The sequence below is a fragment of the Rhamphochromis sp. 'chilingali' genome, assembly GCF_963969265.1.
Source record: "Rhamphochromis sp. 'chilingali' genome assembly, chromosome: 20".
Classification (NCBI taxonomy): Eukaryota; Metazoa; Chordata; class Actinopteri; order Cichliformes; family Cichlidae; genus Rhamphochromis; species Rhamphochromis sp. 'chilingali'.
Window position 1 is genome coordinate 14687716 of NC_137947.1, and position 16491 is coordinate 14704206.

A 16491-nucleotide genomic window follows, 5' to 3' on the forward strand; every position below is an offset into this window, starting at 1 on the left:
GCCCCGGTCTTTATTTATACTTCAGTGTGTGTGTGTGTGTGTGTGTGTGTGGGGGGGGGGGGGGGGGGGGGGGGGGGGTCCTGCTGATCAAAGGGTCATATAACAGCACAAAAGGAACAGCCTTGGTCATAAAGAGGGTAGTCTCCCCCTCACCCTAGATGGTTCACCCTAGATAACACAGTGAAGAAGTCCAGCAGTTCATCTAAACAAAAGGCACTTAGACTAAAACTGACATAACTACGTTAATCCTACCGTAAAACAATAAGACAAGGTACGACCTCTCCCATGCTCCTAGGATGTGGGGGTGAACACCCTGGAATGTTACAGACCTCCTAGGATGAGACAATCTTTCAATATGCCACAAACTATATACTTCTACACACAAGTGATTACATGCAGTATTCTACCATATGCAAACTTATATCACTGAAAGATTATACTGACTACTAAGTACAATTTTCCATTGACAGGAGCAAAAGTGTCCATTACATTTAACATTTTAGCATTGAAGCTATTGACGAGCTCATTGACTGAACCTCTGGACAGGTCAGGTGTTAATGGGAAGACCTGGTAAATATCTCACAACTGTATTCAGTTATACACCGTTTTGTGATCACCGCTGTTGATATATTTGTGTGGGCTGAACTTTTACTTTCAAAGAAAACACAGTAATGATCAGACAGGCCCACATCAGACACAGTAACCTTCGAAATGTTCAGGCCCTTGGAGATCAGCAGGTCAAGAGTGTGTCCTCTATTATGTGTGGCCTCTGTTACATGCTGAGTCAGCCCAAAGTTGCCCGGAGTGTTACTCAGGTCTTTAGTCCCTTTGTCCTGAGGGTTGTCCACATGGATGTTAAAATCCCCAACAATAATTACACAGTCGAAATCAACACAGATCACAGACAGCAGTTCACTGAGGTCATTAAAAAAGTCTGTGCAGTATTTGGGAGGCCTGTAAACATTAAGAAACACAACTTTGGATGGGGCCTTCAGCTGTAAAGCCACATATTCAAAAGACTGAAAACTTCCAGGAGATAGCTGCTTACATTGAAATGATTCATTAAATAAGACAGCAACCCCTCCTCCTCTCCTGCTCGCCCTGACCTCACTGATAAAACTGTAGTTAGGAGGGGTCGTCTCGATGAGAACAGCTCCACTGTTACTTTGGTCCAACCAAGTTTCAGTTAAAAACATAAAATCAAGGCTGTGCTCAGTGATTAAATCATTAATTAAAAATGTTTTCCCAGCTAAAGATCTAACGTTTAATAAAGCCAACTTAAGTGTTTTAGAGGTATTACTTGTCCCCTCCTGTTTGGGAGCAGTCTGTGGCACACAAGGTATGTTTACTATGTTTAAAGATCTTTTAGAGTGCAGCTCTCTGTGTTTTGACCAGGCCACATGTCTCCTGTCACCTAAAAGTACAGAAATTTTAAAACCTTCTAGTAAACAGGGTCCCAGCTTCTCCTGGGAAAAGTCACCACTGCCATAATCCTCGCAGCCCGGACCCTCCACACATCACACATCAGACTGCGGAGACAGAGCATGAAGGTGGTAAGGAGGAGCTAAGGGGGATGAGGCTGGGCAATGTAACTTCGATTGCTCTGTTGAGGACGGGGCTCGATGGCGAACCTTTAACTGCTCTGGTGGGGGGGTTTATGGGGGACAAAAAGGGATTGGGCCGGGGGGTAGATCTGAGCCCAACATTGACCAGCTCCATCATCTCCTCAGTGAATTTCAGGTGTGGCGAGGAGGGAGAAAGGGAGGGGGAGGAGGGTGTTGGCTTGTCAGGGGTTTGGGGGACTGGGGAAGGTCGTGGTCCCTGGTCCTGGTCCTGGTCGTTGGTGTTGTTGAGAGAGTTGGAGGCAAATAGGGACCCCTCTTCTTGCTCATCCCAGGTGGGGGCAGATGGAGCTCCTCCTCAAGGTTTCTGCTGGGTTTTGTCTGTTCTTGGAGTACTGTTTGTTCCTCTTTATGAGATAACTCCTCGTTTATCTCAGCCTTGGCACCAAGCACAGATGGATGACGTATGGAATAAAACAAGTTGGAGGTGAACAGTTTCACCCCTGACTTGTTAAAATTAAATCCATTTGCTTTAAACAGATGCCTGCGTTCCCAAGAAATATTAAAATTGTTGATAAAATGCACTGAGTGGTCAGCACATGCTGATTTATTCAGTGCAAACAACCTGCTGAATCTCTCGTCTCCTCCTCTGACAGGCGGTACAGGTCCACTGATGAATACAGCTGCATTCAGAGAGTTTACAGTATTTAATAATCCAGTAAAGTCCTGTTTCAGAACCTCCGACTGTTGTTTGGACACATCGTTTGACCCTGTATGCAGAACAATGTTTGTCACAGTTGGATATTCATCTGCAATTTGAAGAATTCTCTCCTTCAGGTTGTTGACCATATCCCTAGGAAAGCAGATGACTTTAGTGTTCTTACCGCACATCCTTTGTACATCCTTTACAGCAGAGTCACCCACAATCAGAGTTTCAGGCCTAGCCTTTAGCTTTCCCTGTGGCCTTTTACTTTTCAACAGATTTTCAGACCTTACTTCGCTGCTTTTAGATGGATGGTTGTCCGATATAGATCCAGGGTCCTTTGATAGTGGAGCAAATCTGTTCTGCAGTTTCACATTCAGTTGTTTTGGAGGTTTGTTGTTAACCTTCCTATTCACGGTTGTCCAGTCCTGTTTCCTCCCGTGTACAGGGGTAGAAGAGCTTCTCTGTCAAATCAAATCAAATCAAATCAAATCAAATCAAATCAAATCACTTTTATTGTCACATCACATGTGCAGGTACATTGGTACAGCACATGTGAGTGAAATTCTTGTGTGCGAGCTTCACAAGCAACAGAGTTGTGCAAAATACAATAACATAAACAGGCAAAATATACGAATGGCTAAATCTGAAACTAATAAATATATGTACAATATATAATAGTATATGCAAAAAAAAAAAATTCTGGATGTGTATACTAAATGTTTTTCTACGTGTGTGTGTGTATACACATATTTTACAAATTAAATAGAGTAAACAATAAATAAAATATATAAAAATATACAGAGTTGAGACATGTGCAAAACAGTGGCATTAATGTACAGTATGGAGTGCATAATGTTGAAGTTCCAGTAGTGGAGCTGAGGTGTCTATGACGTGTTCAGCAGTCTGATGGCCTGGTGGAAGAAGCTGTCTCTCAGTCTGCTGGTTCGGGACCGGATGCTGCAGAACCTCCTTCCTGATGGAAGTAAGTAAGTAAGTAAGTAAAATTTATTTATATAGCACTTTTTAAGACAAAAACGCTGTTACAAAGTGCTTCACATGAAGACATGTCAAACAAACAATATAGCAACATAGAGGAAATATAAAAGCATATCAAACAAGCAATAGTACAATATAAATATAAAATAAAACAACATATTACGCATTAACATTACCCAAATGCCTGTCTAAACAGATGTCGATGGTGCGTAGTGAGGAGGGTAAACCGTTCCACAGTATTGGAGCCAGGGTTTGAAAAGCGTGATCCCCCTTTGCAGCGAAGTAGTCTGAACAGTTTATGGCTGGGGTGACTGGAGTCCTTGATGATCCTCCCCGCTTTCTTCAGGCACCGCTTCCTGTAGATGTCTTGGAGGGAGGGAAGCTCACCTCCAATTATCCGTTCAGAGCACCGCACTACTCGCTGGAGAGCTTTGCGGTTGTAAGCGGTGCTGTTGCCATACCAGGTGGTGATGCATCCAGTGAGGATGCTCTCAATGGCACAGTGATAGAAGGTCCTGAGGATGCGGGGGCTCATGCCGAATCTTTTCAGTCTCCTGAGAAAGAAGAGGCGCTGTTGCGCCTTCTTCACTGTTTTGTTTATGTGTACTGACCACGTAAGATCCTCAGCCAGATGTACTCCAAGGAACCGGAAGCTGCTCACTCTCTCCACAGCAGCGCCGTTGATGGTGATGGGGGTGTGTACTTCTCTGCACCTCCGGAAGTCCACTATCAACTCCTTTGTCTTTGCAACGTTGAGGGTGAGATGGTTGTCTTGACACCAGTGGGTCAGGGCGCTGACCTCCTCCCTGTCTCGTAGGAAGTGAAGGCCAGTCGGTTTCAGAGATTTCAGCTCGCTGTGTCCTGCCTGTGATACGTCCTCCCCCTTCCAGGAGACATGATTTATGTCTTGGTTTTGCACCAAGACAGTCCAAGGGGGGATTATCGCTTGAGGATTTATTATAATGCACAGAGTCTACTTTCTTGGTCATGTTATCTGTGCTCCTTAGCCATCTCGCTGAGAAGCACAACCTGCACAGAAAGGACCTCAAAGATCGAGTTATGTATGCTCCACTTCAATAATCATGGAATAATAAAGAGAGAACTTCTGATACTATATCGTGGCTGTATTTAAATACATTATTAAGCTTTTCCTTAGGATCAACATGTACTCTGTCACTGCCGTTCTGTGCAGACCCCAAACCTAAACTGGAAAACATTCAAAGCAGAGCAAATGAGCGCTACCTTCCTGTGCATGAAAAGGTAAAATAACTGACTCTTTTTGTTTAGAAAAACATGATTGTTGCCAAAATGGCCATTATGCATTTTTTTGGACAAATTTCTCAGGCTCTGACTGGACCGTTTACCTGGTGGGAGGTAAACTAAGCCTCGCAGATGCTGCTGGCTGAATGGACCCTGGAGCTGGAGGAGAGATTTCCAGGAATTTACAAAGACTTTCCCAACATTAAGGTAACAGTGACAGAGCTGGATATGATTCAACAAAACAACGAATCACCTGTCCTTGTGAAACTGAAGCACATACAGGGCATTCCAAGAAAAATCAGTGCCTCCCACCCCGTCCTCTCAAAATCAACTTCTACAATAACTTTAGTATATTTAGAGACGTCATGAGAATTTGTATCTCTATTTTATGAATACTTAATAAGTTACAGACCGTTTAACTACACCGAGGTGGTTACCCTCTGCTATGTCAGAATATAAATGTCAAATTTTGCATATTTTCATTAAATAAACCAAAGTTACAATGAGAAGCACTCCCAGAGCGCAAACCTCTGCCAAAGCAGCTCACTCAGTGGGCAATATTTACTTTTAAGTGAGTCGTATTGTATTTTGTATGCAATCATTTTGGTTTTTTTCTTTTAAAATGTACTTTTAAAAGAAAAAAATGTACAGCTCATTAAAGACATAATGCATTTGGTGAAATGTAAAAGTGAGATCAAAGGTCAGGTATTTGTTAAATGTTGCCAATACAAACAAAAGCAGCAGACTTTTAAGTGCAGTTTTGAAGATAGAAATTGGACCTTATTTGACCTTGAAATGGTCAGAAATCCAAAGTAATGTGATAGTTAAAATTCCCTTAAACTATTCTCTATATGCTGTCAATAAAAACAATGGAAGTAAGAAACATGTTTTAAATAGCTCTATATAGGATTATTATCACTTTGACCTTTCAGATCACTCTGTTGATGTTAAAAAGTCAGAGGTCAAGTGTGACATGATATCTTAAATCTTTATGTGGTATTTTCTATATGTTGACAGTACATGCCACAGTTGTAATATTTAATGTTTCTAGGTTATAGGGCTTTCCACTAATATACCATTAAGTACACTTTGAAGACCTTGGTGGATGTAACCCAAATTTTAATGGGTGGTTAACATGACAGAAGGACACAAACACAATTGCAGAGGTTAAAAAAACGTCAGCTGGTTCTCAGGGATTCAGGTGGAAGCTTTTTTAAGATTTGATGAATTTCATATTGAATGACTCATATTATTATTGTTATTAAAACTCAGTACTGTGAAACGCTTAGTCAGTTCCCAGTCTTTCCTCCCAGTCTTTCCAGGGCAGGATGATCCAAATCCCTGCCATCAACAGGTTTCTGCAGCCAGGCAGTAAGAGGAAGCCACCGCCGGATACAAAACTATGCAAAGGCTATCATGGAAGTCTCCCAGTCCAAATTACCATCTCAGTAAAATCTGTTCCTTATCATGCAGCATGTTTGTGATCATTTATATCTGCAGGCCTACGTGTCGATAAATGCTGCACTAACAGGATAGATGAGAAGGTATGTGAGCTTTTCTAACAATGTGAACTAAATAAATGTTGATATTAAAGGACTCATTCAGATGCTTGGTGGATCAAAATCTAACAGACCATTTAGCCATTTGGTCATTTAGACCAAATGGCTAAATGACCTCCCCAACATATCTTGAAGTTCTCCAGAGGCCTGGTAATGAACTAATCATTCGATTCAGGTGTGTTGAAACAGGGTAATGGTAAATAGTAAATGGCCTGTATTTATATAGCGCTTTACTAGTCCCTAAGGACCCCAAAGCGCTTTACATATCCAGTCATCCACACACACATTCACACACTGGTGATGGCAAGCTACATTGTAGCCACAGCCACCCTGGGGCGCACTGACAGAGGCGAGGCTGCCGGACACTGGCGCCACCGGGCCCTCTGACCACCACCAGTAGGCAACGGGTGAAGTGTCTTGCCCAAGGACACAACGACCGAGACTGTCCAAGCCGGGGCTCGAACCGCCAACCTTCCGATTACAAGGCGAACTCCCAACTCTTGAGCCACGATCGCCCGGGTGAGATCTAAGACCATTATGTGCACTTATATGAACATCTGAAGAAGTGTCGCTGGTTGTTTAAAGACACATTTTGATTGAATTTTGTCTTCTAACACAACACTTTTTAGTTTGTTGCCTCAGAGCAATGTTATGCAGTTAGGCTGCCTTTCTTAGGGCAGCAACGCTAAAGCAGTGCTTCTGAACTCTGATCCTGGTGACTCTGTTTTAGGTTTGTTGAAAGGTTTTTATGGGGATAACTGCAGGGACTTGGGTCACAGGGAGAACCTCTGGGGAAATGATTTGAGAGCACTGAGTGATACATAAGCAGCCAAACCAACTGAACTTGTACCAAATTGCAGGAAATAGGCACAAGAACTTTTTATGGGAGGAAAAAATGTGATTGGACAGTTGGGGGTCATTCCCTCAGTGAGGAAAGTGAACTAGATGAAAGTGAGAATTAGGTTTGAGGAACAGTTAGGAGATCAAGGGTCAGTTAAAGGACACACATGTTCATGTACAAGTGTGTGGGTAACCAATAGTGTGTGTGTATATGAATGATGATGTGTGCCTGTGTTGGGAGCTGGAAGGGGGCTTTATGAAGGGAGCTGGAAGGTACCGGGATGGTAGTCCAAAAGGCAAATGACAGAAATGACACCCAGCTCTGTTTTATAAAGTTCCACACATTTAAATTCATTTGCAATAAAGAGTTATCTTATCTTAAACACACACAAACATGCAATATCACATAAAGACCAGCCCAAGCATGGATGAGTGCACACACAAATACACTCAGTTATTTGTTTGTTGGATTAAATGCTTTTATGAAAATTGAATAGATAGATAAAGTAAAAGTGCCACAGGTGCATAGTGAGGCCCTCATACTGTATATTTAACATATACAACAGTGATTAAAAAAACAATAACAAAACAAATAACCTTTTAAATAAGTAGAAATTATTAATAAAATGATTAAACTTTTAAGAAAAAAAGATCATAAAAAGTTTGTTTTTTCAACAAAAACTAAAAAAGGAAGGCAGACTGCCACGTGCAGCGCCGCATTTGGATGTGTCTGAAGCTTGGAGCTTGACTTCCCTACGTTTCTCCTACAAATGGGCCTTGAGCTTGTTTGGAGGTTCTAGCAGGGGAGCGCAGCTACTGGTATACCGATGGATGGTCGTCCGCCGGGGGGGGACATCGTCCGCTGCCACCGAGCGCTGGGCGTCGGGAGGGACACACATGGACCGGTGAGGGAGGAAGGGGACACCCGCCTAGCCAGCCAGATCAGCCGAATCAACCCTAGCGATCAATGGGGTGACAGATGTCGCAGCCAGATCGCCCTCACATCCAGAAACGCTCGGTCGTTTAGCATATTTTATAGCTCTGCATAACAAACCTGTTCACAATGAGGGTTTAAAGACTCAGAGTCCTGGTCGGGATCCGTACAGTTTGTCTGGTTCATCTTATAAATAGAAGCTGCATCGGTAAAATTATTTTAAACAGTAAAACAGAAAACTGTATCTGTTTTACCCATGATGGTTAGCGACAAAATGCAAATAAGCATGCTTGCATTGGCTGAAGCTGCCCAATCAGCGCCTTCACGCATTTCCCCCGCCTACTCCACCCCTTCAACAACCCTGAGCGCTGTGAATGTTACGTAAGATTAACTTTTACTTCCACTCTTTTGCATTTCTGCGTAGAGGTTGAGTGCGCACAGGTATGAAAACTACACACGCAGGGGAACAGCTTCCACATTTATGCAGCTGCTTGCGAATTTACTGTGATTTCACTTTGCTTCACAGATTTTAGGCCCTGAAAAACAAAAAGAAAACACCGACAACAGCCATGTCCGAAAAACCTGTGGTGTACTATTTTAATGGGAGAGGGAAGATGGAGTCAATCCGCTGGCTTTTAACTGTTGCAGAAGTCGAGGTAAGTGAAGGAGGTGTGAGTTTTTGAAGAACTGCAGGCTTTTGTGCAAATCTGATTTGAAATACTTTCTTTGCAGTTCGATGAAGTGCTTCTGACAGCTCGGGAGCAGTATGAAAAACTCCTTGATGGTGAGATGGGTGCATGCAGGGAATGCAAGAGATAGGATTATTCTGGGTAAACATTAAACTAAAGGTTCAAACAAGGAAGGTTAAAAGTTTTGGGGTTTTTTTTAAATCTGTTAAATCGTTTAAAATTGAACTCATGACTGTGGGTGGAGTTTTTGTGGTTTGCCTCCAAGTCATGCTTTAACTTCCCCTCCCATCCACCCCATGGTCTTAGAGCCACGTTATGTAATCTAGATTGAGACAGCAGCTTGTATGCAAACATCTCTTAATATCTTCTCATCTACAGTCAAAGATGCACGTTAAAACAAATTGTGTTGGTCTTTTCCACTGGGAGTGCAAACCTGCTTTACCTGCTGCTGTTGTGCTTGCTCCAAAGATGGGGCGCTCATGTTTCAACAGGTCCCTTTGGTGGAAATGGATGGCATGAAGCTCATTCAGACAAAAGCAATCCTGAATTACATCGCAGAGAAGTACAATCTGCATGCAAAGGATCCCAAAGAACGAGTCATGTATGGTCCTTAAAAAAAAAGTGTAATAAAGTTTTTGTCTTACATCATAGCTGTATTTAAATAGGTTATTATGCTTTCCTTCAGGATCAACATGTATTCTGAGGGATTGACAGACCTCATGGAAATGATTATGATCCTCCCCTTCACCCCAGATCCCAAACCCAAATTGGACAACATTCAAAGCAAAGCAAAGGAGCGCTACCTTCCTGTGTATGAAAAGGTAAAATAACTGATTGTTTGGTTTAAAAACCTGAGTTTCTGCTGATCATTGCTAAAATAGGTGTCATAAAATAGGCTCTGACTGGACCCGTGTACCTGGTGGGAGGTAAACTAAGCCTTGCTGATGTGCTGCTTCTTGAATGCACCCTGATGCTGGAGGAGAAATTTCCAGACATTTTGAAAGACTTCCCCAATGTCAAGGTAAACGTGTTTCAACAAAAAAATAAATCAACAACAAGTTCAATGAGAAAGCCAAAGCCCAGTGCTGTGAAACGCTCATCTTTCTGTTATTCCTTCCAGTCCTTTCAGGGCAGGATGACACAAATCCCCGCCATCAGCAGGTTTCTGCAGCCGGGCAGCAAGAGGAAGCCGCCGCCAGATGAAAAATACTTGAAGAATGTTGTGGAAGTCTTAAACCTCAAGTTGCCACCTTAAAAAAAACACTACAAAAGATCTATTACATTCCTCATTAGGCAGCGTGATTATGATCAGTTACATCAAAAATCAGTTACATCTAAAATCTTAATTAGTTTAAAGGACAAACAACACAATAAGAGTTAAGAGGCAGATAATCATTTACCAGCCTCTTAACTCTTATTGTTAAGAGGCAAGTAAATACGTGAAGATAGACGAGGCACCAACACAACAACATGGAAAGAACTTCTGTAATCTTCTTTAGCAATAAATACATTTGACAAAAACACTCGAAGCTGCTGTTTTTCTTCTAGATAAAACACAACAGTTTTTAATGAATTAAACTTGTTTTAATTTGCTGTTATTAGAAAAAAATCACAAAAACTCTTTCCCCATCATAGACGGACAAGAATACAAATGAAAATGCTTCAACTTGTTCTTTTTCTCAAGTTCTAGAAATAAATCCGAGCCCTAACAGCACCCAGAGCTCACAGTCGTCTCCTGTAGTGTGGGTTAAGAAATCATGGAAGTTCCCATTCATACACTTGCTCATATGCATGTATTAAAAAATAATACTGCAGTAAAATTTGATTTAGTCGGCTTAGTGGGAATGTTTCCTGTTTCCAGGGTAAAGGTTGATGTTCTCCCGGTCAGACGATCAGAAGTAAGAGGCGAAACACCATCAACAAGCTGTAAGACAGACAAAAGCAACTGCATCAGCGAGTTTAACAAATAAATGTCCCAATCCCTGATTTGTGCAACAATTTGTACTGTCTGGTAGCACGTCTGACTCTGACCTTAGCCCTGTCATTATTCCAGCTGGCATTAATTTCCCAGAGTTCTTGTATCTCATTCCCATGATGACTGCGAGAACTCCCGAGGACACTGAAAGAAAGAAAACACCCTGTTATGACACTAGCTGGACACTGAACCTCTACACTCTTGATTGTAGCCGGGCTGCATATAGAGAGCCATACTCACGCAGTGACACCTTGATGTCCTTTGGGTCACTCGTTATGTTGTAGGCACCGAAAGCGGATAATCCGCCAAAAACTAGACCAGCCATCAGGGACATCACGCTGCCTGCGGGGAAACGCAAAAATCAATCACGTTTGATTTCATTTCCAACACTTTAATATTTAGTTGAGCTTTATGCACAGCTGTGGTCAGAATCTGAATCAGAAATACTTTATTAATCCCGAAGGAAATTATGCTCCTCAACCTTTTCTCTTGTATCCCATAAATCCTCCAAAAGCAATGGCTGCAGCATAGCTGAAGCCAATCCAGTCCTACGCCATCGTAAAGCTGAAAACCAAAAAGCAGTGCAGGGTGTCAGGTGGTTAAAAGACACAACTCAGGACACTTATTCAGCTTTAATCTTTACCAAGCACGCGCTCCCCAAAAGAGGTGGGTGGATAAATTTAATTATCGACAGTATCGATATCGGATCGATACTAACATGACAGGATCGATACTTTGTTTCTATCCTCTAAGTTCAGTGTATAGCCACTGATGTGTGTTATTATTTTTTGTTTTTTGATTTGTAAATTGATGATGATTCACCTCATTAGTCATGACATAAGTTAAAAATATCGGTATTGCTATCTACTGCATCCACTTGGTTTTGGATAAATACGCAATTTTGCAGGCACAGCACTGCTCCCAAACTATTCTTCATAATTCTTGGGTTTCGACATATGTGTAATCTAATCATATCTACCCACAATAAGATCTCCGGATGTTGCTGTGAGCCTCTGGGATGATTCAACTACAGAAACAATCGCAGCACAAAGCTAAAGACGTGCACATGAACGCCTATGCTGGCTACTTTCTTTAAACTGTTGTTAAAACGACTACGTATTGGTGAAGCTCACATGAATTGTTACTGTTGTATGAATCGTGTTGCTGCATATTACATACCTGGAGTCCAGACAAGTGAGCAGCAGCAGCAGCCACAACCTTTGGTCCGAAATTGCGCTTCCTCGTTGACTGGCCGTGGAGATACGTAGAAATGCGTAAATCCCGCGTCATCAGGGGTTGTGAAGCGCGTCTCTCCCGCCGCCATCTTTCTCAGGGGTTGTGGCCACAGTTATATATCGTATTTCTATGCACAGCTCCCGAATGTTATTGTGTTTATTTATTTTAACGTTATCTATTCATAACGTTTCACACGTTACCCAAGCTGTTTTCTGTACCAATACGAAGCCAGATTCTAATTTCGGTTAATTTTTAGGTCCAGGTAATTTTTATTGGTGAAAGAGAAAAAATGATTTGTTAAAAATGTTGTTGCTCAGGTAGAAAACTCGTGGACGGAAAGTAGAAGCGGATCATCTCCCTCTAACCCTAGCATCCACCTCTGTCACACCAACCATCTTCCATCAACCCTCTCTGTGGTCCTCTTCTTTTCCTCCTGACTGGCCTGACTCCTGACTTCATCCTTCCACCATCCTTTCTCCGGTAAATCTACTATCCCTCCACTGCAAATCTAATCCTGCCCATTCTGGTCACTCCAGGATAATAATAATAAAAAAAAACGTCCCCTATCTCTTCCTGTCTGCTTGTTAATAAGAAGACTTTGAAAGTACAAAAACATGACTATACACATGTTTGTCTGTTTTCCATTTTATTCATTTACTTATTTTTAGATTCTTTGGTAAAGACTAATTTTAAAGGGGGAACTTGTCAGTATTTACCTTTCCTGTTCATCTTTGAAGACTTAGTGTCAAATTAAATTTTTACATAAACATTAACAATTTGATATATAAGCGCACTCAACCCTATCATTTAAAATAAATACCTTATTACATTAATTATCCTGAACAACTTACTTATGTCCAGCTGTCCATACAGGTTCAACCTACAGGCAGAGCAAATGAAACCGCTGGAAAGTTAAAAATCCTGACTTCAGGAGGTGCGGCTCTCCCGGACCAACATGGCTGCTGTCTTGAGTACTTCCAAACAAAAACCAGAAGCGACCCCTAGCGGTAACCTCGAGCTAATATTTTGACAACTTTCCCTATCTCTGACCCATTTCTGAGTTTCTAGTGGCAAGTGACTTCTCTGAACTACTATGGCTTTTCACACTTCTAAAAGTAGCCCTTCAGGACTCTATTTCTTAAAACTGGAGACACAAAGCATATTACAAATGGTAAGTGGACTGGTGCTTGTATAGTGCTTTTTTTCTTTTTCTTTGTTAACTTTACTTGAGCACTCAATGTGCTTTATACAACATGCCTCATTCACCTATTCACACACATTCATACAAAAGATTTTTTTTCTACACCTCAGTCTTTTAATCTAACATTTAAGCACAAAAAAGAAACATAAAATTCAAGATCTGCAATATGATATAAAATATATCTCCCAAAGAAGAGCCCCACATGTGTCTCCTTCACTGCATTGAGCTACAGAGTCAGGTGTGCTTAATTTTAGGTCTTTCTGTAAATTATTCCATGCTGTTCTCCTCAGATCTGTCAGAACTCCATGCACATCAAAAAGCAAAAGATGGTCTCTCCCTGCTTTAGCCCAGAAGATGCAGCGTTCATTTTCTCCAAAAATGGTTTCACATTTTGTTTCATCATATTTCCACTTTGAATGGGTTCATTTTGAATGAGCTTTGGCACAGAGTTGTGTTCATTGATAATGGTTTCTGACAGTGCTCTTGAGCCCATGCAGTGATTTCCACGACAGATTCGTTCTAGGTTTTTATACAGTGCCACCATTGGGCCTTGTACCTTGTCCCCTGTGCAGAGATTTCTCTAGATTCCCAGAATCTCTATATGATATTATGTAATATAGATGATGAGATATTCGAGCCAGGTCTTCCCAATTTATGTTAAAAAATAGATATTCAAAGTATTTCTTTGTTTTTCTTGCTGAATGGTGAAACTCTATAAGGGGCCCTTTTTATACCCTTCATGTTTATGATCTGTTGCCAATTAACATAATTGTTTCTTTGTAGTATCACTTTTCCAAACTTTTTGTTCCCCCATGCAAAATTCTTTGAGACGTGTGGCTGACATCAAATCAAAATTGAACTTTTTGGAACTGGGGTTGTATTTATACTGATTTAATGTGAAATTTAGTGAATGCAATGTCTCTAATAAAAACACAAAAACAGAAAATTCTAAAGTTTGGCTTTCAGTGCAAAATTCGATTAGATCTGCAGTGTATGTAAATATGTTGCAAGGGCGGGTAGGAAGGGCACGAGGTGAGCAAGGATACAGTCAAAGCTTTTACGGCATTTTAAAGTAAAATCAAACAACTTCTTCTTAAGTACAAATCTTGATAATATTAATACGCTTTATTTGTACACACAACATTTAAAAAACAGACTTAAAGTACAAAAAGCAGACTTTTCAGAAAGTAAATTCAAACATCAGCCCAAAGAAAACAGATACAGTTAATGTGATGAAACAGAAATAAAGATTCAAGGTTATGACAAATAAACAACACTAATAAAATCACAAAAGCAAGAGAGCTGAAACAATAAACAGAACCAAAAAAGACAAAAAAAAAGAGATGACATCACATACGACACCAATAAAATCTCCTCAGGTAGATCATTCTAGAGTCGAGGGGCTCTAATGGCACAGTGATCACCTTTAGAGTGTGACTGTGAAACAGCTGGAAGGCCCCAGCTGAGTATCTAAATTTGCAAAATGGCCCATGAGGAGTCAACATGCTCTGACATGCAGCCAGACCCTGACGCACTCAGGAAGCATACAGGGAACCAATAGCAAGAGCTGGATTCATGTCAGGCTATCTGCTAAAACTACTAAGAAGCAAGTGCTTAACCAAAACATGTCTTATTTCACACCACATTACAGCCTGCTGGATGTTTTAAACTCATCTTTTTGCAGTAACACCATAACACACGTGAATAATGAGATCACAGAGGAGATAATATCTTATAAAAAAACCAACAGATTGTTATCAGGTTTTAGCTGTGTGGAAATTTTGCGCTGTTTGTTGTAGTTTTTCAGGGTTTTATCAAAGATAATTGGTTACTCTGGTGTGTTGGGTGTTGCACACATAAAATAAAATCTACAGTAAACTGCACACTCCTACTGTAAAGCTTTACTTTACTTCTCTGTAGTATCATAGTTTCAAAGCGCCGTAGCCCAAAGAACTTACCCATGTCACAGATGGTGATGTGAAGAGTCCGCTCTCTTGGATCTTCAGCAGCATGTCCCAGATGATGCATCAGAACCAAACAGGCACATCAGAAAACTTGTGACTGAAGGCGAGGACTTTGTCATGAAGAAGAACTAGAGGACTGGTGGAAAGAAACTTGGGGTGAAGCTAGACAAGAACAAAGAAATGAAAAAGGAGGACGAGAAGACAAAACTGAAGGGTGAGAAGAAATTGGAAAAGTTACTGGGGATTAAAGAAATGCAGGAGATGAAGTAAGAAATTTAACAAAAACTTGAAAGGATGAGAAAAGGTTGGATGATAAGAAGAATTAGCAGTATAAAAGTAAAATTAAAAGAAAAAGGAATGACTTGTGTTTTTTCAAGCACAGCAGGCAGAGCTGCAGAACAAAGAAAACAAAGTGCAAAGAAAGGGGGAAAAGGAAAGTCAAAGGGAGGGAACAGGCTGAGCAGACAGGAAAAAAGTAAGAGAGTAAAAAAACAAAAAAGAAAGAGTTAGAATAAGAAAAGGTGACAAAAGAGAAAATAAGGACCAACACGAACAGAGAGAAAAGGAGGAGAAAAGAGTTCAGAAGCCAGAGAAGAGGAGAAGGAGCTCGGCTTCAGGAACTGGATCTGAAGCGTGACTGTGCCAAGTGATGGGGAAGGTAAAGACTTGCCTTTCTGCCTCCCCCCTCTATAGGGGTGTTTGCAGGATTTAAATGGGGGAACAGAGGAGAGCCAATAACAAGGCTGAAGGGATCATGGGAAATCAGAATATTTCATGAGAAATTAAAAAACAGAATTTAGAAAAAACTGGTGCAGAAAACTTAGGACATGTTTTAAAAGACACTGTAAAACCAGGCATTGCCTTAGTTCATGTTGACCAACTGATTTGCGAAAAAAAAAAAAGAGCCAGGGCCCCCTCCCCTCCCCGCCTCACTCATCATCGTCTCCATTGTTCCCTTTCTCTGCCCACCTCCTCCTTTATCTCAGCCCTCTGTTGACCATCCATCACCAATCATTAAAAACTAAACATCATCAGGTTTGTTTCTGCATGATGTCGTTACTCTGAATAAACACAACAGGTTAAACCCCACAGCAGACCGACTGCATCTCATTGTTGAGCTGGTGCTTATCTCACTAATTTCAGAAATGCCTGCCGTTTGTGTTATTGATATTAATGCATTCCCAGGCTTTTAATCTCCAAGCTAAGTGCCAAACTTAACTTCAGTCACTCGTGCAGGTGGGAAGAATCATTTGTATGGAGGGCCGTGAAAGGTCCTAAGACTGAAGAGGCTGTCTACAAAACTTTGAAAGGCAGTTTAAACACCACAGCCCACCCGAGTATTGTTCCTGACCATGAGAAGTAATAAAGCATAATGTATATACATAATACAGAGGTAGAACAGTATGCATCTTCTACATATATGTGATATCAAACTTATAATCAAAGCAGTAAGAGCAACAGAGAAGAGACAACTTGCCCAGGAAAACCACTTTATTTCATTCTCACCCCCAACTTCCATAACTTACACGCATTAAAGGTTTCACCATTTAATAATAGTCCTCAAGTGTA

General features: G+C 41.1%; 3 protein-coding genes across 5 annotated transcripts; 1 reads left to right on the plus strand and 2 right to left on the minus strand.

The window, feature by feature from the left end:
• Positions 1-123: 123 nt before the first annotated feature.
• On the minus strand, positions 124-15712 carry LOC308388099 (uncharacterized protein). Of its 2 annotated transcripts, XM_080868595.1 has the most exons (3): positions 3441-4437; positions 3106-3241; positions 124-2729 (listed from the first exon to the last, which is right to left on the minus strand). In XM_080868595.1, the coding sequence occupies exons 1-3, from the start codon at positions 3797-3799 to the stop codon at positions 1737-1739; spliced, it is 1488 nt and encodes a 495-aa protein (XP_080724721.1). In that variant the 5' UTR covers positions 3800-4437; the 3' UTR covers positions 124-1736. The 2 variants fall into 2 exon arrangements, 1 of the variants encoding a protein (XP_080724721.1); XR_013970053.1 differs by lacking the exon at positions 3441-4437 and adding an exon at positions 14917-15712 and having other exon boundaries at positions 124-3241.
• Positions 8175-10166, plus strand: LOC308388101 (glutathione S-transferase 3-like). 2 transcript variants are annotated; one of them, XM_080868597.1, is made up of 7 exons: positions 8175-8298; positions 8384-8513; positions 8590-8641; positions 9015-9147; positions 9232-9367; positions 9442-9567; positions 9667-10166. In XM_080868597.1, exons 2-7 carry the CDS (start codon positions 8427-8429, stop codon positions 9799-9801), a joined length of 669 nt encoding a protein of 222 aa, XP_080724723.1. In that variant the 5' UTR covers positions 8175-8298; positions 8384-8426; the 3' UTR covers positions 9802-10166. The 2 variants fall into 2 exon arrangements, with proteins under 2 accessions (XP_080724723.1, XP_080724724.1); XM_080868598.1 differs by having other exon boundaries at positions 8214-8238.
• On the minus strand, positions 10311-11827 carry tmem14a (transmembrane protein 14A). Its single transcript, XM_080868601.1, has 5 exons — positions 11701-11827; positions 11003-11085; positions 10762-10863; positions 10578-10665; positions 10311-10470 (listed from the first exon to the last, which is right to left on the minus strand). Exons 2-5 carry the CDS (start codon positions 11019-11021, stop codon positions 10431-10433), a joined length of 249 nt encoding a protein of 82 aa, XP_080724727.1. The 5' UTR covers positions 11022-11085; positions 11701-11827; the 3' UTR covers positions 10311-10430.
• Positions 15713-16491: the final 779 nt, after the last annotated feature.

What these genes read in the sequence shown, in the direction of transcription:
- LOC308388099 (XM_080868595.1), bottom strand. Translation starts at nt 3,799, where the DNA reads ATGAGCCCCCGCATCCTCAGGACCTTCTATCACTGTGCCATTGAGAGC. An exon ending in CTGTTTAGACAGGCATTTGG is followed by an intron (nt 3,242 to 3,440) that starts GTAATGTTAATG and finishes TACTTCCATCAG; the next exon opens with GAAGGAGGTTCTGCAGCATC. An exon ending in AACATTATGCACTCCATACT is followed by an intron (nt 2,730 to 3,105) that starts GTACATTAATGC and finishes TTGATTTGACAG; the next exon opens with AGAAGCTCTTCTACCCCTGT.
- tmem14a (XM_080868601.1), bottom strand. An exon ending in GGACATCAAGGTGTCACTGC is followed by an intron (nt 10,666 to 10,761) that starts GTGAGTATGGCT and finishes TCTTTCTTTCAG; the next exon opens with TGTCCTCGGGAGTTCTCGCA. An exon ending in GGAATAATGACAGGGCTAAG is followed by an intron (nt 10,471 to 10,577) that starts GTCAGAGTCAGA and finishes TCTGTCTTACAG; the next exon opens with CTTGTTGATGGTGTTTCGCC.
- LOC308388101 (XM_080868597.1), top strand. Translation starts at nt 8,427, where the DNA reads ATGTCCGAAAAACCTGTGGTGTACTATTTTAATGGGAGAGGGAAGATG. An exon ending in GATCCCAAAGAACGAGTCAT is followed by an intron (nt 9,148 to 9,231) that starts GTATGGTCCTTA and finishes GCTTTCCTTCAG; the next exon opens with GATCAACATGTATTCTGAGG. An exon ending in ACCTTCCTGTGTATGAAAAG is followed by an intron (nt 9,368 to 9,441) that starts GTAAAATAACTG and finishes GTCATAAAATAG; the next exon opens with GCTCTGACTGGACCCGTGTA.